At 36.3% G+C, this 23,341-nt stretch overlaps 1 protein-coding gene across 2 annotated transcripts in view; it reads left to right on the top strand.

Moving 5' to 3' along the window:
• The window catches only part of LOC149576735 (ferredoxin thioredoxin reductase catalytic beta chain family protein), a 73,672-nt gene extending 53,421 nt beyond the window's left edge, over positions 1-20,251 (top strand). For both annotated transcript variants that reach the window (XM_089819399.1, XM_089819407.1), the window contains exon 6: positions 19,960-20,251. In XM_089819399.1, the coding sequence (XP_089675525.1) occupies positions 19,960-20,004 (45 nt within the window). In that variant the 3' untranslated portion in view covers positions 20,005-20,251. The remainder of the gene's footprint in view (positions 1-19,959) is intronic.
• Positions 20,252-23,341: the final 3,090 nt, after the last annotated feature.

The raw sequence follows: 23,341 nt of genomic DNA, 5'->3' as shown, positions 1-23,341 counted from the left end.
ACCAACACATCACGACACAAAATCAATGAGGTATTTGGAGATTCACAATTCACAACAAAGCATACTAACATATTGTAGTGGGCAGACAAAGGTCATTTGAGGGATGGACAGAAGTTGATCTTCGTGTATATGTGTTTTTATTGGAGTGTCGACAGTTACAAGCTTATCTCTATCTTCCCTAGTCCCTAAGTGCCCAAACATATCTTCTCCCATGCATATATGAGTCCATCCTCTGCCACCAAATACTACTATTAATATTAACCAATTTCTACACCGAAAGCAATGGATTGTTTTATAATTACCTGTTAAAAGCAAGTTCTGGCATTCTCCAGCTGTGGTATGTATGATTTTTAGAGGTGAAGGAAGTGGTACTGGAGGCGCAACACGGAGAATGCTTAAATGCGTTTGTTGTAATTTACAGGGAGACAAGTATTGCTGCAATGAAACTGAACTCCACACTTTTCCCCATGACTAAACCATTCCCAATTTTGAAATTGTGGTGACGGCTTCTCCATCGATTTCCTAGCAAAAAGGGGAGAGGACTCACATATCTATGCATTCAAATGGTGGAGGTACTGTTGCGTGGACGGCTTCGGCCTTGAATGGTCTTGTTGCATCACCAGTTTTGCATTTTCACAACTTTATCGTCTTGTAACAATGATTCGAATTTGGTGAAAGGAGCACCTATCCCTGCATGAGATTTCTCAGTTAGGGCTCGTCACTTGACACCAAGTATGAATGCCCTGCCAAAATTGCAGTTGTTCTCCACACTTTTCTCCTTAAATTGTCTAAAGCGTCAGCATTCGGTCTGAAAAGTATTAGATTTCCAGGCATTGCCTTTGCGGCCCTAGTGACAAAGAAAACAATCCACAACTTTGTATTGAAGGTTGTTACATTCCATTTCTTTTTTCTACAAGTAGAAATTCTTTTTCTACCAAATCCATTATCCCACATTGGCAAGTGAGGGCCTTTTTATGTTTTTAAATATCAAACTTTACAAGTCTTAAGTGTCTTAAAGACACGATGGCTTTTGTAAGCCACAAGCAAGCACACGCATGGGCCCACCTAGGCGGCTGGAGGAAGACTTAGATATATTTTGGACAAACTTGATGATGTGGACCCGTTGGATGAACTAAATGATGACAAGTGGTAGCGCGTGGATTGAGGTGGACGAATCGGGAGGTGACACGTGTCAGGGGCTTTCAAACTTAGCACGCTTCCCAAGGTGCTGACATGGCAAGGTAGGACACGTGTCGCAAAGGCGCATTCTTGCATGCGACATGGCAGTTGCTGATTGTGTATGTGGGAATGCACCTAGCCGACATGGGCTGTGGGCCCCGGTCAGGGATGACATGGCAGGTGCAAGATCTTGGCCAATTGCAAGGTGCCACATGGCGATGATGTGGTGGTTGCCTAGCAGGAGATGATGTCGCACAACTAATTGTGTAAGGACCAATAGGAGATTGCCACGTGGTAGACCGGTGGACCAATTAGAGGGTGCCACGTGGCGCTCGGTGGCAAGTGATGGAGCAGGTGACCAACCAATGGTAAGGTGACAAATATCAGCCTGGTCAAAGTGAGTTGACTTGAAATGCAGGATTGGAGGGAGAATTTCTGATTTAGAAGATAATATTTTATTTTTTTTCTTTCTGGTTTCATGTACAGGCCTTTTATATAAAGTTTGAATTATAACCTATAGCTTAAACCTTAGAGAAGATTTAAATGTTTAAAAGAAGGTGCAAACCTATGAAGCTAGTCCAAGGGCTTGTTTTTCATTTTGATCCCATGGGCATTCCTGATAAGCAAATATAGCACTATTATATATTGTCAGAATCGGGAGAGAATGAACTTTCCATTTTTGGAGTTTGTTTCTGCAGAGGAAGCCATTGGTTCGAGTTATTTAAGGTTTTGTCTTAGGTACTTAGTTTTCAACCACATTCAGGTTTTGAAGTTTAGATTTGATTCTAGCAAGATGATAGACTGAATGTGTGCCAGAGGCCATAAGAATGCAGTTAGGAACGGATTTGCTCACCTCCAAGTGAGTTTGATGAAGGTATTATAAGCATTTCAGATATTTTGGCAAAACAAGTGTTTTCATCATTAATGAAGAGATATTCCCAAGTTTGTTACAGATAATGATGAGAATCATATCAGATTTTGGTTGTAGAAAGATGAGAGATGCATTGCAACAACAAGGAATGATGATTCAAGTGGACACATGTCGCTTTTCAGATCAGATTCGGGATTACATTCCTTTCCTATATCTTTCTCTTTCTCATCCATTCAAAGGGTTCTAGTGTTTGAGAAAATTTCTCATTGTTGTGATACTAGGTTGGTTCCAGTTTGTCTGTGAGACCACATTGTTGGATCCAGGGCTGTGATTCCACCACATTCTTTATTGTTTCTCTTGTATGAACAGCAGTAGTTAAGCTAATATAGATAGTTCTGATCTATTTAGTGGTTTTAGGAGTTATTTAAATGCATCTTGAATGTATAGTTTCCAAGAAATGAATACAAATGAGCAAGAATCTTCTTAGTTTCATTACAATTCTCGTCTCCTATCTCTGTAATCTGCAATTTTTGAGGGTTAGGAACAAAGAACTTAGACCCTTTTGCATCCCCTTAAGGTTGTCTATCTGGTATGTTTTGCTGTTGGAATGAAGAGCCAAGTAAATGCTTGACGTATTTGACAGGGTTGTTGGTTATTTGAGAAGGATACTTCATGAGAATGAGGTCTTTATGAACATCAATGTTTGATTCACAAAGTGATAAGGATAAATCTGATATCTTGAGGTATGGAATATGTAACTGGTATCATAGATTTATGTGTGTGATTCATGAAATTGCCCAATAGATAAGGCACTGATCAGCTATAGGATCAACTTGTTCTTATTGTTGCATATTTGCGGATTTGTTGAAATAAAAAATTATAATCATCCATTTCCCTGTCCGTTTAAGAGCTAAAAGGATGCCCTCACTTAGCGTATCAATTTCTTAAATCATGTTATTAGCTATCTCATGTCTATGATCTTTGCATAAGTACAAAAGATATAAGGGTTCAATTTGCTTTGTTTTAGATTCAGTGTATGCTTTGAATATTGGTACCATATGAAGAATCTACAGGTCCACCCACCTAGGTTTTCCAGATCCTGAAATAGAAGAAGGGTCCAGCCTTATAGTTGACCCAGTGTCTGAAAGAATATGTTGCAGATGGGAAGTAGCTGCCCCTAGATGTATTTTGTTCTCATCAGGGTAATTTGAAACCGTGACGTTTCAAAACACCAACGCCTTTCTTGACTTGTACTTTGTTCAATGTATAAAATATTGTACTTACATCTTCTCTCCATTACTTTAGTACAACATTCTTCTAAATCATCAATATCCTTTCCCAATCCATGATTGATTTGTTCCTCCTTTCAGCTATATCATTTTATGGAGGGGTCCCTGTTCAACCATCTCTCTCTTGATTCCTCTATCGATGTAGAATTTGCTGAATTCCCTAGATATGAATTCACCTCCTCTATTAGATCTTAAACACTTTAATATTTTACTTGTTTCCTTTTTAACTCTTGCCAAGTACCACTTAAACATTTAAAACGCATCTTATTTTTCTTTAAGAAACATCACAGTCATCATTCTAGAGTAGTCATCAACAAATAGAATAAAATATTATTTCACCATAGTAGTTTTGCTCTCTAATAGGTCCACAAAGGTCAGTATGAACCAATATGACATTAGAAGTATAGGTCTTTCTCTTGAAACTATACTTTGTCATTTTCCCCAATTGACATTGTTTACACATCACATTATTAGGTTTATTCAATCTTGGTAATCCTCTCACTCTTTTCTTTTTACTAATTCTTACAAAATTATCACAGTTGACATGATGTAGCCTATGCCATAACCATATATTATTACATTGTTCAAATAAGTATGTATCATCAAATAGGTCTAGATAGAACAAGTTACCTCTTTTCTAATCACCACTTCCAATCAATTCTCCAAAATCATTGTAGATCTTATCCATCTTGTACTGAAATCCAACTTTGTAGCCTGAATTATTCAACTATGTCACACTCAACAAATTGTAATTAAGTCCTTCAACCCAATAAGAATTATCATATTTCAACTTATTGATCTTTTACCTTTCATAAGTCATGGTGCATCATTACCAAACTTAACACTACCTCTATAACTTTTTAAGGTTGAAAACTTACTTTTATCACCAGTCATGTGATGTAAGAAACCACTATCAATTAACCATCTATGACCTTTACTCACCTGTGAAATATGTGCAGTTTTCTCATTTTCATCAGAATCATCTATTGTAGCAACATAAACAACTTCTTCATCATGACTATCAGAATCATCATTAGTCTCTCCTTTAACAATGTAACAAGATTTTATACCTTTTCCCTTGTAGTCTTTGTATCCTTTATTGTCTTTTCCATCCCTTCTTCCTTTCAACTTGTTATATTTTCTCTCATCCTTGTAATCCTTGTCAAGACATCTTGCAGCAGTATGACCAACTTTATTGCATGAAAAATAGATAATAGGAAGTTTATCTTTGAATTTTCCTTTGCCTCTTGGTAATCTTCTATCCACTAATGCTTCAAGATCATCATTATAAGATTCACTCGCTCTCTCTCCTCATACTTTCCTTTCTTCTCCTTAGACTTATGTACAACCAATTGTGACTTGAAAGTAAGATTAAATAGCAGGGGCAATAAAATTACCAAAATTTGACAATTCAAAAGAAGTAAGTCTTTCAACTAGACTATCCAAGGTTAGACCATTACCAGGAGTACATCTTATTTCTTGTATTACAAAAACTCTAATAGGATATATAGGAAGTAAGGTTCTCAATATCTTGCTGATCACAATCTCATCACTGATATTTCCACTAGATCCTCTGATTACATTCACAACTTCTTTGATTCTTCCAATGTATTGAGAAATTTTCTCACCTTCTTCCATCTTCATTTCATTAAACTTTCCTCTCAAGTTTTCTGATTTGGCTCATAGTACATTCTTATCTCCTCTATGGAGCCAAATCTTCCCATGTCTTCTTTGTAGCCTCTTATGCCATCAAACTATGAGTATCTTAGGGTATTTGTTATCTGCAACATTGCATGATTGTGCTCTTGTTTCTCTATCACAGGTGTAGGTATTGTGATGTATTCATTTTCCAATTAGTATACTATTGAATCTCCAATTCTAGCAATGTGCAATTTCATAAAACTTTTCCATGCAAGGAAGTTCTCCTTGTTCAACTTGGATATCTCCTTTCTGTACATCTTGATCTTTATCTTTAAGTCCCTTCAAAATTTTCCTTACAAGCACCACAAGCTCTGATACCAATTATTAGAATGATTTAGAATAACTGAGAGGGGTGAGGGGGTGAATCAGTTATCCTCATGTCCAGATCTACTAATTCAACTTTTGAATACTTCAAACAAATTAGACCTTATCTTTATGACATTGCAAGACGATGAACTGCTCCAACATGACGAAAATGAAATGCACACCTTAAAGAACCAGCTGAAGGTTAGTGAAGACATGATTTTGACATCTTTGGTATGTTATGACAGCACTCACAAGATGGTTGAAGATCTTTACAAGAAGGCCTAAAGGGAAGTGGAAGGAGTTTGGCCTGTTACTGATTTGTAGGTGGTCAAAATAGCTCTCAAAGCTATGAAATCAGATTATTTATATTCGCTATCCGATAGGATTATATTCGTAAGGTTGCTGAAATACATGTTGATCAGTCAAATAGAGAAAAGAATGAGATTAAGGAGCTCAACAAAGAGCTTAAGTATGCTCGTGAGGCATTGGTTGATACTCAGTTTTCTCTTCAGGAAGCGGAAAATTAGATTCGGAACACAAATCATATTAGGGAACATGAGGATTCAGAGAGAGGAATTTTTCCTAGAGGTAATTGATGAACTTGATAGCATTCAACAGACATATGATTCGGAAAGTTGCCCCAAGCGACCAAGTTTCACAATTTTAGATCACATTCAACTTATAGACAACCCTTTGTTTGAGGTAGATGCTGTTTGGATTTTTGATAATCCACTTTTTGAGGTAGAGGAGAGAGTTCCTCTTGATTTCTAGGAATAGGATGACCTTGACTTAAGAGATTCTGATCAAGCTACAATTTTTAACAACAAACCTTGGTCATAGGATTGGTGTGGTGAAGTGACTACTACTAGCCCTCTTTTGTACAACCTTTACATGGTTTTGAATTATAACTTATATATAGGCTGGATAGATTTTTTATTTCAGTAGTTAAACAGGTCCTGGTGGAGGATTGAGGAGAGTTGTGTGTTGATCATAGGGAGTGCTTTTTCAGTTTCATTCTTTCTCATGACCCCTATCTATTTAGGGACTCTTTAGAGTGATGATGACAGTATTATCTCTTATGTGCCCTTGGTGTTGATTTCATCTTTTGGGCAGCTCGTTTCCTACATCATCTATTTAGAACAGGTCGTCACCACCTACTGGGGTATACATAGCTTTTGGAGACATTTTTATCTCGTCCTAACAGCTGGTTATGCCATAAGTATTTGGGATCCAGGTGTTGGCTGTATGTATCTATGGCTTGTTGAGAGTTGGGTCGTAGTTCGACTTAGTTTGAGATTGGATACGATGACATTCAGAGTTTTACAACCCTCAGGTGCAATGACATTAATTGGATTTAACATGGGATCCAGGGATCTAGTTGATGGATGGATTGCAATATGACACCTTTCTTCGCAATATGGTAGGACTTGTTCTCAGATCGGGCTATGGAACTACCTATATTTATATGGGTTCCTGGTATTAATTGCTTGAGGACAAGCAATTATGAGGAGGGGAATTTTGTAATGTCCCTTTTTGGGACATTAGAAAAGTTAGACATAAGTATATAATATTAAAATTTGACTTGGAGAGCATGGACTCAAATTGTTAAATGTCATTTTAATATTACAAAGTGGGCAAAACGGACAAGGAGAGATATGATGAAAGACTAGGAAGGGTAGTCGAAGAGTCATAGCTGTGAAGATAAAAGGAGATGCAACTCTTTCCTTGGGATATGCTTGATTTATTTTTCAGGTTTTAGTTTCTCTCTTGAGAGAGTAATTGGAAAGCTTCAACTTTCAGCTAGTGTGAGGACGTAGCCCCTTGTGTCGGCAGACAGTGGATGAAAACCCATTATCCATGGAGATGTCATTTCAGGTGTCTCGTATGCGCTTACAGGTTCTTCTCTGAGTGTTCCAATCTGACTGTAAATTCTATGTGTAAGATTGGATTTCGAGTACTGGTTATTGTATTGCTGTTGTATAATGCAATAATGTTGTTTAAGGAGTTTTACGAGAGTTACTGGTTTCATTCTGTTGGTTTTTAATGCATTTCCATATGCTTGAATCCCGATTCTTGTTTTGAGAAAGAAGAGTAGTATCTATTGGAGAATCTACTGGGTTTTATTGTGTTTTCGATGAGCCTATTTTTAAGTGCTGAATATCAGTTTTATAACTAGTGGGATTATTTCCTAGGATTTATATTACTAGTTTTGCAATGCAACTTCACATGTTTATGTTCTAAATGCTATCTAGGAAAGAAATCAGTTAAATATCTAGTTCGGGACATTTCATGTACTAGTGGCATAGATTAGTCCTTGTAAACATGGTTGATAGGATTTGATAGATAGTGACATACAAGATCAAGGATCATAAGAAATGTGATAAACAAATAATTGGGTTGATATGATGGGTGTATGTGAATGATGATGGGTAACTAGGGTCTAGCCTAAACAAGTTAATGGTGATGCTATAGGGACAAAAGCATACGATGTAATCCTCAATATTTCACATGTTCTAAAGTTGATATCTTCATAATAATTCATTAAATCCAAACAATTGCTGGATTGTCTTTTATAGAAGAGTCACCCATAAAACCATATTTTATTTGAAGTAGTCTTTAATATGCTTTGTACAAATTTTTTTTTTCTTGGCTGCTTGAAATAAGCTTCTACTTATCTATATTCATTGACACACCTCTTTTTTTCATGAGCTCGAGTAAAGTATTCATGCCTTCACATCCACACTCATGGGCATCTCCATATTCACAAACATCTTGAGGTTAACAAAAAAATTATTATCAAATTGGGATTGTTAGTCTTTATGGAGGTTTGATAGGTGTTGTTGTCATTTGAAGCTTTTGAGTTCCGTATGGGTTAGAATTTAGTCCATTTGAGCCATGAGGATGTATTCACTTTGAAATCCCCCACCTTTTTGGGATGCTGGGGCTTGGGTGAAACATACCTCTGCGACATTGCCACCACACCATCGAGATGCTACTGACACCAAGGATGTCCTTGAGACTTCCAAGAGTTCCTTGACCATCATAGAGATAGCTAGGAGTCTCGTTTGACCCCCAACTAGAAACTCCAAAACATAAAGTTGTGATAAAATAATGAAAATGACATTCATACTGAAAGTTTCTGAGCTTTTAGAGGCCTTATTTGTGCTCTATCTTTAGACACTCGCAAGGGGTTGTGCCCCTTGATCTTGTTGGGGGCTTTGCCTCGAAACCTTGCAAGGTGCACTACCCCTTAACCCAAATCTTGACCCAACACTATTATTGTTGACTATTAGCATGTTTTTCTATGCCTATTAAGTGTAAAACTTCAAACTTTAAAAATCACCTAGTATGCCAAAGTTTCATTTGCAATTTTTATACATAATCTCAGTTTGCTTCCAAAGTTCTAAAATTTTGTTTGGCTTTGTTAATGTTCAAAATTTTCAATGCAATCTTGTCTAATTTTTTATATTTATTAGTTAAAACTTTATATTGTATGGCAAAATTTCATATACAGTTAATATACTTATACCTTGTCAGGATACACTGTGGAATTGTGAAATTACCAACCACTGCATTGATTTTGGATCAATGGTTTGTAATATTTAAGTCTAGCTTTCTATAAAAGCTATTTCTTATGTTTTAAAGATAAAATAAAATTGTCCGGTGCTGCCTTTCAATGTGGCAGTAGGTGCCCAAAATGTTCCCACAAGACCAAGAGAACAAAAATCATTTATTTCTCGGAAATCACTAACTATAAAACAATTCGTCTTTTCAAAAGCCACAATGAATATATATGTTGAAATGTTTATTTATTTATTAATGAAACTTGTAAACTACTCAACATATCATTGAAAATTTGAACCAATATCCAAAACTTTGGATTAAGATGAGGTTCAAGCTATGTCTTTGATCAACCCATCTTTTATGATGTCACATTTTCCCTCCTAAATTGATTAGAGCAGTGACTGGTGTGAATCTAAATCTCTAATCCCCATACCAAAATTTGACACAAGCTCTTGAAACAAGATCAAGAATGAGAATGATCACACATGACCTAATAATGGATTTTTCTGGTTTGTATTATTTAAGTGAATAGTCGTTTTAGAAAAAGAATATGTTTCTTGTTTTGCGACATTCCCTTTTTTTAATACTTTTTAAACTTGCAACAAGATTTTTGGGATACAAAAGTTTCAAGATCATATCTAGTCTTTTGATAACTGTACTCAAAAACCTTAAACTTTAAACCATATTTATTGTTAAGTTTGTATGATTGTTTTCTGCAAATGTAATAACACTTCCATTTTTGTGTGTTCCAATTACAGATTGACTGTTATATAAATGTCTAGAGGAGACATGTCTGATCAAGAGAGATGAGACATGTCTTTATGGTAAATTTAATTTAATAACCATTAGACAATATTAAGTTCCATAGTTACACCGCCTTGGGGGATGGTGGAATGGGGGGACAATTTTTTGGGATGGGGGGATAGAGGGGCCTTAATTTGGGGACGGTGGGGGGATGACGACAAGGGACAGGAGGGTATATATATATATATATATATATATGCGTATGGTACTTAAAATGCTAGTTATGAAAATATGTATTGCAATATAAGATATAAAGATGTAAAAGAGTAAATACTTGAACATTGCATTGAATTGGAACATCGAACATTAAAAATAAACAGTCAAATCTGCAAATAGTCAACATTGGGTTTACCCCCATCCTCGGTGGAGGTGGCGGAATTTGGTGGCGTCGCTGGGGACGAGGGGACGGAGTCCCCAAGTCCCTAGTGTGTTGAAGTCTTCAAGATGTGGGGTAAAAGGAGGGGGGGGGGGGGGACGTGTCCTCGTGTTACTATGATATTGACAACATCTATAATCATCTCTCTCTCTGTCTATATATATCTATATCTATATCTATATATACACACACACACACACACACAATTAGATACATGTGAGTTTGTCTAACTGATGATTAACTAATAACCATAGAAGGATTATCGGTAGATTAATTCAATCCGACTGAAACTACAACGTTAACACTCCCTCTTAGCTAGGGAGGATTGTTATAGAACACATTATACTCTCAAGCATATAGAGAGATATCATCTTAATATGATATTCTTGGAAAGGTTATTAACATATATCCATCAACTTAGATGTTATCTTTTGATATCATCCTAAGTATGATAAAACAAGAAATATTAATATTATGATATTCATCACACTCATATTCTCGTGACATGAGCACAAGTATCAACATCAAGATACCTATAAACAAGATAATCACACTAAATTATATCCTAGAAGGATAAACACTATCTGATTTTTGGCATATATTGGGAAAAAAACTGGGTGTAGTCTATGAAATAACAACCTTGATCTCAGGGACAACAAAGTAGACTCCTACATCACAGGTGTCATGATCTCTGACATATTCTGGGATATCAACTTAATGTAGTCCATCGTGACATGTTAATTATCATGACCTTTGATACATTTCGAGACAACAATTTACTGTGGTCTATCATGATAATAGATCAAGAATTCAAGAACAACAATTTCACTATCATGATTTCTGACACATTCCGGGACAACAACTTAATGTAGTCTATCATGATATGTTCGTTATCATGATCTCTGACACTCTGGGACAACAAATTAATGTAGTCTATCATGATAATTGACCAAACCATTGTTAAAATTGTCACCTTACAATAGTGACCTCACAAACACATCAATGAAAGATTGTCACCTTTCTTGATGTTTTCCAACAAAACTATGTAGTAACTCACATGATATCCAGCATGAACCGGATTAGAAGGTGGAACAAGGTCTTTCAATGTAAGAGAAGAATGTAAGTCAAGGAATTTCACTTCGAATTTTTCTTTTGTAGAGAACTCATTAACAAGGAATTGCACCTTGAAATTCTCCCTTTGAACAAAGATCCTAGGAAATCAGATCCTCTAGCTTCTCCCTTAGAAGCTCTCTTTGTCCAAGGATGTCTATGATAAACTGTCGGACTCCCTTTGAATCTGATATTAGTCTTCCAACTTTTTACTGACAAGTCATTACTTCCTCGTGATGTACACAGGGGTAGGCCCATCAAAATCATGCAGTCATACACATGGATTTTTAGACTCCCTCTGAATATCAATCTTTTGAGCTCCTACGTTGCCTTTGAAGAAGTGTCAAACTTCCTCTTAATGGAAGAGCCTTGTCTAGACTTTATTTCACAGTCTTGGATGTTATAACTTATCACCCACAAAGATTCTTGGAGAACTATCCTTGCACATCAAATTGAAAAATACCTCCATATACGTATTTGTTAAACAATGGTAATGAAATATTGATTATTATTCCTCCCCACGATGTAAAATTCCCACTCTTAATCGTTGAACAACTTTGCATCACATCAATTATAGAAAACTTCACTTTGGTAGAAGGCTTGGAGAAAGTATTGGTTGTCAGATGTTCAGCAATAATGTACTTTGGATGAATAATATTCCAAGTATCCATCTACAATTTAGGCATTTGTGTAAAGACCTTTTAGTCTGCACATATGAAACTTCATCTCATGAATCATAGTCCTCTGACTACTACAGTCCCTTGATCATTAGGGAGTCCATCTTGACATGGTCTACTCCGTTCAAATAAATATGATTGGGATCCTCAAAAGTCAACTGAAACTTCTTTCTGTTCTTCTTTTTCTTATACACCAAATACTTAATTGGTTTTCTAATAAACCTCCAAATTTCCCAAATTTCACTAACATCAATTTTTTTTTTGCTATGAGTGCCAATAGACACATAGATACCCCTAATTAGATATATAGTTCTCAGTATAAAAGCTTGTGTGGTTTGTTATGTTCAATTTAACTATCATCCACAAATAAACAATGCCCAACACTATTTCATTGTTTTTAATTTGCAACATTTGTTCATCAAAATGATTGTAGACAAAAATATCGAATAAAAAACTTGATGTGGATGATAATAGTTGGGTCTCTCGACAGTATTGAGTCAGGAGGGAAATCACAAGGAGTTGTCGATCTTCTCCTCTTATGCTTATTTTGCACAATAGCTAAGAGTTTAACTTCCAAAAATATTTACATGAATCATATTTGCCTTATTCTCACTTCCTGATGCAGGTGCATCCTTGGTTGGCTAGCAATCCTACATGGTGTGTTTTGACCTTGGAGTTGGAGGACTCGGTTAGAGAGCGAAGAGTGACTTGGTTGATACTAAGTTGGTTTGGTTGCTGTGTTAACCGAGTGACTTAGTGAATGAAGATGTTCAGGGATGCTTGGGGCACTCGACTAATACTGGGAGCTCGGTTTGCATTGGGAGCTCGATAGTAGTGTTGATCGAGCAACTCGGTCAATGAATGGGCTCGGTTGCTTCTGAAGGACTCGACACATACTGGTGCTCGGTCAGTGGAGGAAATTTTGTTATGTCTATTGGAATGCTAACACTCGACATGGTTTTGTTTGACACTCGGTTTGGTCTTGGTCCCTGTGGTGCCCAGGTTGTTAGTGAGCCAACTTTTGGCATTTAATTTATATATGGATATTTAATTTGTGTTGTAGCCGACTTGTGGCTTAGTTGGGTACAAGTAAAGGGGTTTCGTGGAGTCTTAAATCATCATTAGATCATCCAGCTTGGAGAAGAGGATGAAGTATAGGAGCGAACTTTGAAGGGCTAGTAGTTGAGGCTTGGTAAACCAGGGGATTGCTTGGTCGGCTTGCGAGCACAAGTTGAGATTTCCTTGAGGATTTTCTGCCAAAGTGTGGATCTGGAGTAGCTGGGATTAGTGTGGAGTTAGATCTTGAGGGATCTTGCAGAACTATTTTTGTAATTGCTTTTGTGTTTGGTCCTAACCCAGAAGGCCTTACAGCTAGGCATATTGCATGTAAATAGTTATATTTATGAATATTGTTGTGATTTGGTATTAGATCTTGTTTTGTTGTTGTGTTTTTACTGTGTGGTTATTTGCAAGGATCCGGATTACCTCCAGCAAGAGTACTCTCGGATTCTCGCTACATTAGGTGGTATCAAAGCTCAGTTGTTCCGGAGTGTGTGGACTGAGCGTTGAAGTTGAGACAGTTTGCAGTAGGACTTGGGTGAAGGTTGGAAGAGAAGGTTGACCTTGTAAAGCTGATTGATCTTTTGGATTTGTGGATTTATTGCTTTGGGTTTGCGAAGATCTTGGAAGATGCCTCCAACAAGATTGGACCTTAAGGCTATTGATGATCTTTGTGATGTTGTGGAAGCAAGATTCTTAGAGAAGATGGTGTTGATGAAGAGTGACATGATTGCTGAAATTGTGAGTGCTTTAGGTGGTGTACCTTGGCATTTGGGTAGTGAAGATGGTTATGAAGAGGTTGCTGAAGACTTTGAAGTTGCTGGATCGAATGTTGAGGACAAAATTGATTGTGTGGAGAGACCTATGGGAAATAGGGCTGGTTAGTTTGTTAGATTTGGATCTCAATTGAAGTTGAAGCATAAGATGGAGGTTTTTGATTTCCCAGGTATTTTGAAATTTGAAGACCTGATTGATTGGATTGGTGAATTGGAAGACTACTTTGAGCTTGAGGATATTGAGGATCCACTCAGAGTAAGGTTGACACAAACTAAGTTGAAAGGACATGTTGCTCTTTGGTGCAAAGAATTGCAAAGAGACAGAGAGGAGGAAGGTGAAATAAAGATCACTAGATGGAGGTTGATGGTAACTAAGTTGAAGGCTAAGTTCATTCCTGCTGATTATGAACTTGAGTTGTTCAAAAGGTTGTAAAATTTGAAACAAAAAGATATGACTGTGAAAGATTATACCGAGGGCTTCTACAAGCTGACTATTTGTTCTAGGCATAGAGAATTGTCAAAGGAGAAGTTAGCTCGATACATTAATGGTTTGTGATTCAATATCCAAGATGAGGTTGGCATGTTGAAGATTGATTCGGTTGAGGATGCTTATTAGTATGCCTTGAAGGCAGAAAATAAGTTGAAAAGTCAAGGTAATTCTAGAGGGAAGGAGAAGCAATATAGCTCGGCAAAAGCTAAACCGAGTGATGAAGATGAATCAAAACCTGTTGATCAAAAGAGGAGGACAGATAGATGTGAGTTTAAGGGTACTTGCTACAAATGTGGAGAAGTAGGGCATAGGTTTTATGAATGTCCTAAGGCTGGTGACAGAAGAACTGCTGGAGTAATAAGGGGAATATGGCTTCGTTTGGTTAGATGTGCTCTTGTGTTATAGCTTGTTGGAAAGGTCTTCAATTATTATAAACTATTTTCACTATCGGGAGACTTTTTGGCAGTTTGAGTTATGACATTTTACTGAAGTAATGTTTTTCCTATAGCTTGGACGCTTTTATTTGGGAAAATGTTATTTTATTATAAATTGCATAGTGTAATTCTCATTTAGGGTTCAATTTGCACTTGCGAGGACTTATAAGGAGATGAAGACCTAATTGTGGAGTATCTTTTGACATTTTGAAACTTGTGAAATTGGAAATTGCTCTAGTGGAGCGATTTAGAGGCTTGGGACGAAAACCCTAAGTCTGTTGGGATGCAAACCTCAACAAGGATTTGGTGATTCAGTATTGGAGTTGGAAGGTACTATTTTCTGTAGCAAGGATCGACATTCTTCATAGCACCATTTATTAGAAGGAAACACCACATTCAGCTAGGCGGCCAGCCTCTTCCAGCTTGGGCATTTCTTCCAGAGGCAGCTCAGGCTTGTATTGTGGGTGCCATTCCTTATTAGCAGCCACGCTTTGCAATTTGGAGATCATACAAGGGTTTGTGACAACAAGCTCTCCATCTTTTGTGATTGTAAAACCCTTACAGCTGACGTCAGGTTCATTGTAGACAACAACAAATCCATTTGATATACTTATTTCTTTGACTGCAAAAATCTGAATATTATGCCTGATACGATTTGAATCATTTTCAGATTGTTAAGTGTTTTAAATATATGAATGCTGCTCATCATTCTTAGTTTGAAGTTATTTGTTATTTGTCATTTACTTGCAATAAATCTTCAAAAACACTTAAAAACTTGAAAACAAGAAAAAACCAAAAATAAATCAGAATTCTATAAAGTCTATTCAGAGGTACAAAATTCTGGTCAAAGTCTCAAATTTTGAAACAAACATCAATTTGCAAGGTCACTGGGATTGGGGATCTTTCATATAATTGGCTAGTAATCCTATTATCAATGAGTAGAATTAATTAATCAAGGACCCCTTTATTCTTATTTGTAAGGATAATTATTATGATCACTGCTTGATATCTGAACATAACATTTCATTTCTATAATCAGTTCATTGTTGTTTGTCAAGAACTTGGTCTTTATTATATACACAGTATACTGTAAGTCTTAAGCTTTGTTTATTATAATTATTTCATTAATGGCAGCTTGCCATCATCTCCGACGAATTAGTTCTAGACTTCATATGATCACATCTCTTCTTTCTTCATCAGATTGTTCTTCAACCATTGTAGCTTATAATACTTAATGAACCACCATTCATTCTGCACACAATAGTCTCCAACCATGTCATATGAAAAATGTTTCGACTTTGATGCATTCCGAGGAGACTTTGCTTTTGAACAGAGAATTACATTTCATGACAGTTTGGTAGTGTTTGTGCCTGACACTAAGATAATGATATATTACGTCTCCCTGGATTTGTTTTACAATTATTATGCATAGCAGTATTAATAATAAGTCTTCTACCAGTCAGCATACATGTTGAAGAATATGCTGACTTAGATGCAAGGAATTGAATTGTTGCTAATACCATCCCAATAGGAACGATTCTCCAACCAACCACGCTCAAGCAGTGATGACAATCATGTCACTGTTAAAGTGTTTGCAGATGATCGGAGATTGAGTGCCAACCATGCCAGTGCCCACAAATTGGTCCCCCAAGATATTTATGATTGTAAGTTTTCTGCAAATTCTGATCAACCAATACTGATATAATGCCTTTACTCTTGCTGAAGATGTTCTTTAAAATATACCAGACCGTATATCAAGTGTTCTTGCTATGATGTATAGTTCTGCAATAAATATTTATTTCTGCTATAAATCGTATGAGGCAGTAGATGCTAAGGAGCAGACTTGTTGTAATGTGTGTACTATATCCACATTCACACCTCATATAACCATTGGAAAGGACATGCCCCTATCTAGGTCGTCCCTATACATAATTGCTTTCATGAAATTGGCGTCTCTAAGAGATAACCATTAGTTAGTAATTAAACTAACCAAATTTAGCAATTAGACTTTAACCAAAGTGTCCCAAGGAGATGCTGATCACAATGAAGGCAATAATCAACTATATATAGGCCTGTTCATTCAGGCATTTCATGCATATATTGGATCTGTTTGATCTGCAGATTCAGATCAGTATGATATCAGAGTTACTTCATGTAGAATTAACAATGATCTTTTCCATGATCCTATTACATACATGCTTGAGAGGCTAAGGGACAATAAGGAAATGTCTAGGGTATTATATATAAATGCTCACCACTGCAATAGATGATTGCAACTATATTCACAACCTTTCCTTGTACGTCACTGTTGTTGGAGACTTAATTGATCGATTAGTACTTCAAATCCTAAACTTGATATCAGTAGTATCAAGAGCTTGAACTTATGCTCAGTTGAAGATCCAAGCCCAAAGCACACAGATGTATTCTTCCTCTATCAACAGTCTCCATAAAGGCAAGTGGGATGTCTATCTTCGATGAAGAACTCGGAATATATAGAACTCGGGATATATAAACTTTGACTATCTCGGGTGTTGTAATTGTAGGTCTTCTGTACAAATGTTTTATCACCATGCCTTGATGTATAAGTTTTCACAACTGTTGGATGTGAAGTCCAAAGGAGTCTCTGTATTCATTATAAAATGATTCTATGAGCATAGCCTGTGTGTGCAGTGATGATGCCTCCTTATCTTGCAATTATAACTGCTTTAACATCAGACATGCAATTATATATATATATATATATATATATATATATATATATATATATATAGTCGAAGACGAGCAAACTCTAATATAGACAAGCAAATGGAAATCCTGGTGATAATATATATATAGATTTGCTTGTCTATATTAGAGTTTGTTTGTCTTCGATCAATGATGTCCTTGTTCGTATCCTTTACTCCTAACCCATAATTGCCCTGCATTTATTCTATTATTGACATTTGCAGCCTGCAGCTCTGATACCATGTTAAGTTTGTAAGATTGTTTTCTGTAAATGTAATAACACTGCTATTTTCTGTGTTCCAAATGCAGATTGAATGTTATATAAAAATGTGTAGAAGAGACATGTCTCTATGGTAAATTTAACTCAATAACCATTAGAAAATATTAACACAATGTATATATATATATATATATATATATAAAATTAGATACATGTGAGTTTGTCTAACTGATGATTACTAATAACCATCGAAGGATTATCACGAGATTAATTCAATCCGACTGAAGCTACAATGTTAACATTTATCAAGTATTGAAAGCTCTAGAATTAATATAATACTCCAAAAAACTGGACATGCAGTAGACATTTCTTTGAAAACTATCGAAAACTCTGAAGGGCTCTCAATATGCAAAAAAGTAATTCTTATTGAAATTTAAACCAATTAGTTTATTGTATTTTAGTGAGCATGCAGAACAAAGTTAGAAGTCTCAAACATGAAGCAGACTCAGTTGGCTGCTTTTTGACTCAGTCGTGGCCTCAGAATTGAGACTCGGGCTTGGCAAAGGTTTTGGCAATTTGAAAAACCATGAAACATTGATATTTTTAAAGGATTTAAAGCTTTTAGTATATACTTATTCAATATATATCAACCAAAAACATCATAATTTTATCAATCAGAAGCTATTTTGATCAGATACAGAAGTATATATTGATCAAACGAGTGCAAAAACCAATTTAAGTTGAAGAAACAACATTTTTGAAGACAAACTTTTCAAGTGTTTTAGCTGTACAAAGTTCAAACTAATGTATCATGATATCCATGGCATCAAAAAGAAAAATCATAACACAAAGTTACGAACTGTGGTAGAAGAGGAGCTTGTATCACTCAGACCAGACTCATTAGCTTTTATTTGGGGTGCTACAATTCTATATTAGACAAGTACAAAATGCTGCTACAGCCACAATATTAGTATTTGGGATTGAGATTGACTTGGCAAGGGAAAAGTATAAAATGTAATTTCATTGATTGGGAAAAGCTTGGGAGAATACAAAATTTTGCTTTCCCTTGTGATTGTTCCAAAATGAATTTTCTTTTTATAACTATATTGGGGTTGTAAATTGTGGATGGCAGCCCCCAACAGTTTAAGGTGCAGCACCACCAGTGGGGTTTAGGGGCAGAAATCAGAAGTGATGTATGCCCTTTTTGACATTTAAGGTTTTAACTTTTTTATTCATGTTTTTCCTATGCTACCAGGGGATGTGTCCCCGGGGGACTCATTCCTGTTTTCAGACGTTTTGTCCCGGGACAAGTGATGCCTAGGAGACTTTTGACTTTCATAGTAACACAAACTCAGCGTAAGAATTTGGCCACTTCTAATATTTTAAGGTTCTATAAGTGCATGTTTTATCCATGTTTTCATACGAGTATTTTAAAGTTCCCTACATACCTTAGTTTTCTCTTTATTTATATAGTTATTCCCTTTGCTGTCCCCTAGCCATCCCCAAAATTGGCAGAAAATGTTTTTGTCCTGGAAAATGGTTCCCCCATCCCCTGCCGTCCCTGTCCCAGAAAGTTGGAGAAACCTTGCCTTTTTGTCTCATTTCCTGCCTCTGTTTGGCTGGTGGAGTCCGAGTTCCCAGACTTTGTGAGTCATATGAGTCTGATCAGACTCGTGAGGAACTGGATCTGAGCCTTGGACATGTTTGGGGCTGCTTAAGTTTGGCCATTCTTCTAATGAGGTCCAACTCTCTGCTAATTTTCAAGTCTCAGTTCTTTCCTCACCATTTTACAACAGAAAAATGCCAATCGGCTCTTTGGTGTACTATACCTTCAACTACAGAGTTTGACCGACTTTGGCAGACCCTAGGATTGCATGAATATAACATTTAAATCATCATGTTCTTATAGCAGATAATATTAATTACAGAAAACATGAGAAGTGTATCTTTTGCCCGACACAGAAAATTATGATGTATTTGGAGAGACTACAAAGAAATTTGTGCAAAGAGATATCTTGGAGGTCCATATGAATGTGTTAACATGTTATTTGCCTCTTGTAGGTTAGCAGTTGTAAAAAGACACAAGGGCTTGCATTACAAACAATTTATTTGAAAATGCTTATTCATTCCATGAATCCATTGTAAAGTGATGCCTAAATAGGTGCTTAATTGTTTTAAATGGCTGCTCGTCATTTTCTTGAATTCTTATTCTACTTCTAAATATATTCACAAGCTAACCAGTTTTAGTTTGTTTTTTGGGCTAATATGGTTATATATGTTGAGATATTTTAGATAATTTATTGTTTGTGTGGACTGCAGCATCTCAACTGCTTATAAATGAATAATTGACTAATTCTAATAATCTGTTCTCTGTTTCAGGAAATCTCACCGGAAGAAATTAAGCAATTGGCATCTAATCTATAGCTTAGCAGATATTTCCTTTTTAATCAAAGCATTGTAACAGATATTATCAACATGTTTGTAAAATTCTCTAAGTGTAACATATGTGGTCAAGCTATGAATTGGTCAAGCGTAACATATGTGCTCAAGGCTATATTTCTCAGACTCTGAATCAAGCATCGCATCTCATTTTCAATTAGGGAAATAATTGTTTTTCTTTGTAACTACCAATTTTTAAATTACAAATTGAAATGATGACCATTTTCCCACCTCTCAGATGCAACAAATTTCAATGATCTACAATCCATCAGGCTTGTCTTACCATAGTTACAAGTGTCAATGTAGATCATTTCTACAGAATCGTAAGTGATTTCTGAGATTTTCGTTGTTTTTTGCATGGATTATTGTACTAAAAAGGAGAAATTATCTCCAGGGCTCGGTTGTTGGTCTCTTTTTTAATGTATCTGTTGGTTTGCAAGTAAATTGCAAAACAAGAATTCATGTTTGTGCATTTTAAAGTTTAGACCTTGTGTTATTTCCCTTAATATGATGATTAATTCATTATTTTGAGATTACTTTTATTTATTGTTTCTATATAGAATGCATGTTCTGTAACAATTTTGTAATTTGCAAAGAGGGAGAATAACTTCAATAGTTTTGAATGATATATTTTTGACTCCTGAAATATTTTGACAAGTTGATAAATGGTACAATGCTGCAAGCATTTATGATTGGAGCATTCTTTAAGTGTTTTGGAATTTGCAGAAAGTAATATCCAGAGTTATGAACGAGGCATTTCAATGCTTAATATTTTACACATAGTTAATAAAGATATGATGTTGTGCGTACCTACAGTTGGAGCTTCACTCGACAGATTTGCATTTAAAGCTTCCTACCTTCTGGTCAATCATCGACATTAAGATTGGCTCAAGATAGCATCAGTGGACTCCTAAGATAAGTTGGCTTCTTAGTAATGAATTCTAGATGTCTTTGATAGGTACGGCCAGGTTACACAGATATTGACATATAAGACCTAAAGCTGATTGTTTATGTTAAGCATGTATACCTATCCTAGAAGTCTCCTTCCACTATGCTGCCATAGCTGGTTTGGTTTATTAGGATAAGTTTAATGCATTGAAGTGTATCTTGGATTATTGAACATAGATTGGAATCCATATACTTTGGTTAATTGATGTTTTTCAAACACAATAGAATCAACGTAAGATATGCTATAATTGTATTCCATTGCTGAAGCTAAGCACATAAATCTATGATGATGCCATTTCACTTGGAAGAATATAGTTTTGAGACTTTGAATCCCGCCAAGACTTGGTGAGAGTGAGTCTTGAACCCGATGACCCTTGGCGAGTCTAAGGGGCCCGAACTCGAACTTAGCTGAGAGTCGCCAAGTCTCAAAGGTACTTCCAACTCCTCGAGTTTGAGTGAGTTTGGATGCTCAATACGAAATAAATTGATGGGCATAAACTGAGTGTTCGATTTTTATATTTGAAATAAAAGGGATGAAAATTTATTCAAACTGAAATAACTACACAAAAAAACAGAGAAAGGGCATCAACCAACCCTATCAAGATCCACCAAATGATATAATTGATGGGATAAGCCCATAAGAAGTTGGGACTTATCAACAGTGTTCCAATTATGCATATGTTTAGAAGCCCACTTTGCCAGACAATCAACAACACTATTCCATTCCTTGAGAATATGAGTGAAAATAACTGACTCCAAAGAAGTATACAAATTATGAATCTGGTCAGCAGTCAAAGCAAACTTCCAACTGACAACCTCAGAATGTTGCTGATTCAATAGTTGTATCACCACTTGTGAGTCAGACTTGCATATAAGCCTTCTCCACCCAAGGTCACAAGCACTCTTCACAACATACAAAATAGTAATGGCCTCCATTAGGTTGTTAGTGTGATGACCTTTATAAATTGAAAACACAAACTGAACATCCCCCTTACTATCTCTGCCAACTCCACCGATGCCAACAACGCTTGGATTTCCCTTGGAAAACCCTATTGTGTTGATTTTACAAGCACCCTACGAAGGTGCACTCCACTTCTCCACCCTACTAATCTTTCGCAAGGGATGTCAACACATCTTCCTCAATAGATTTCCATGCGAGGGAGGGATATTCAGACGATTATTGAAATAGCATCCCCTAGCTCTGTAGTCTTAGTAGTGTCACATTTTGCATAAACAATTTCCGCCAAAGAATGGAGAATTTTTTACCATAAGTGGGGAGCCTCTAAAAACTACTCCTTAAAAATATGACGGTGCTTCTCTAACCAGGTATGATAAATAATAAAGGAGGGTCTAAGAGTCTAGGCAACTTGAAGGAAAGAAGTCTTGACAGGAGCCTTACCTCAATGTGCAAGAATTCTGCTAGTAAGGAAACATGCCAACATGATTGCACCCACAATTCCACCAAGAACGCCAAATATGTCTAGTAAAGGAGTGTTGGAAAAAGATGAGACACATTTTCTTCACTAGTTTGACACAAATTATACATCGATGGTCACTAGAAGCCACACTTGTATAAATTATATATATTTTGTTGGAAGTAATATTTCGTGTATATATTGTCAAGATGTTTGAGAGTGGTTTCTAAGAGTTACAATATGAGTTCTAGGTTTTAGGAGATCTTATAACTTTTTAGATTTGGTCAAAGTTATGCAATAAGTAGCCTTCTATCAACATTCTTGCACTCTTTTTTCAACTTTTTTTTTTCTTCTCTCCCTTGCACTCTTGGCCTATCTTTCCACTTATAAGTCTTTTTCTATTCCCTCTCTCTTTACCTCCTTTTAATTCCTACATAGAAACTAGGGGTGCTACCCTCATCCTTATTTTGATAGTACCCCAAACCCCCATCAAATTATCGGTGTAAGCAAGTAAAACAACTCTCTGTTATATTATTATCAGGATTTAATTGTTTGATTTTTGAGTCAAACTCCTTGATCCATGTTTCATGAGTAGTGATTCAACATGAATCCATCTCTCATGAGAATAAATGGAACACTTAGCACTCATTGGATCTAGGTTATGCTCATAGGGGTGAAGCACCGGGACTTCCCGGGAGGTCACCCATCCCAGTACTACTCCAAACCTGAGTGCGCTTAACTACAAAGTCTCCTACTTATCAACTCTCTCTCTCTCTCTCTCTCACACACACACACACACGCACGCACACGCACACATAGGGTGCTACCCTCAACAAGTCTCTCTCTCTCTCTCTCTCACACACACACACACACACACACACACACACACACAGTGCTACCCTCAACCTTGTTTTGGTGTTCCCCCAAATCCCCATCAAATTATAGTGTAGGCAAGTAAA

The sequence above is a fragment of the Cupressus sempervirens genome, chromosome 1, assembly GCF_028749045.1.
Source record: "Cupressus sempervirens isolate cs-2001-9-10 chromosome 1, ASM2874904v1, whole genome shotgun sequence".
NCBI classification, from domain to species: Eukaryota; Viridiplantae; Streptophyta; class Pinopsida; order Cupressales; family Cupressaceae; genus Cupressus; species Cupressus sempervirens.
This window is presented reverse-complemented; position numbering and strand designations above follow the sequence as displayed.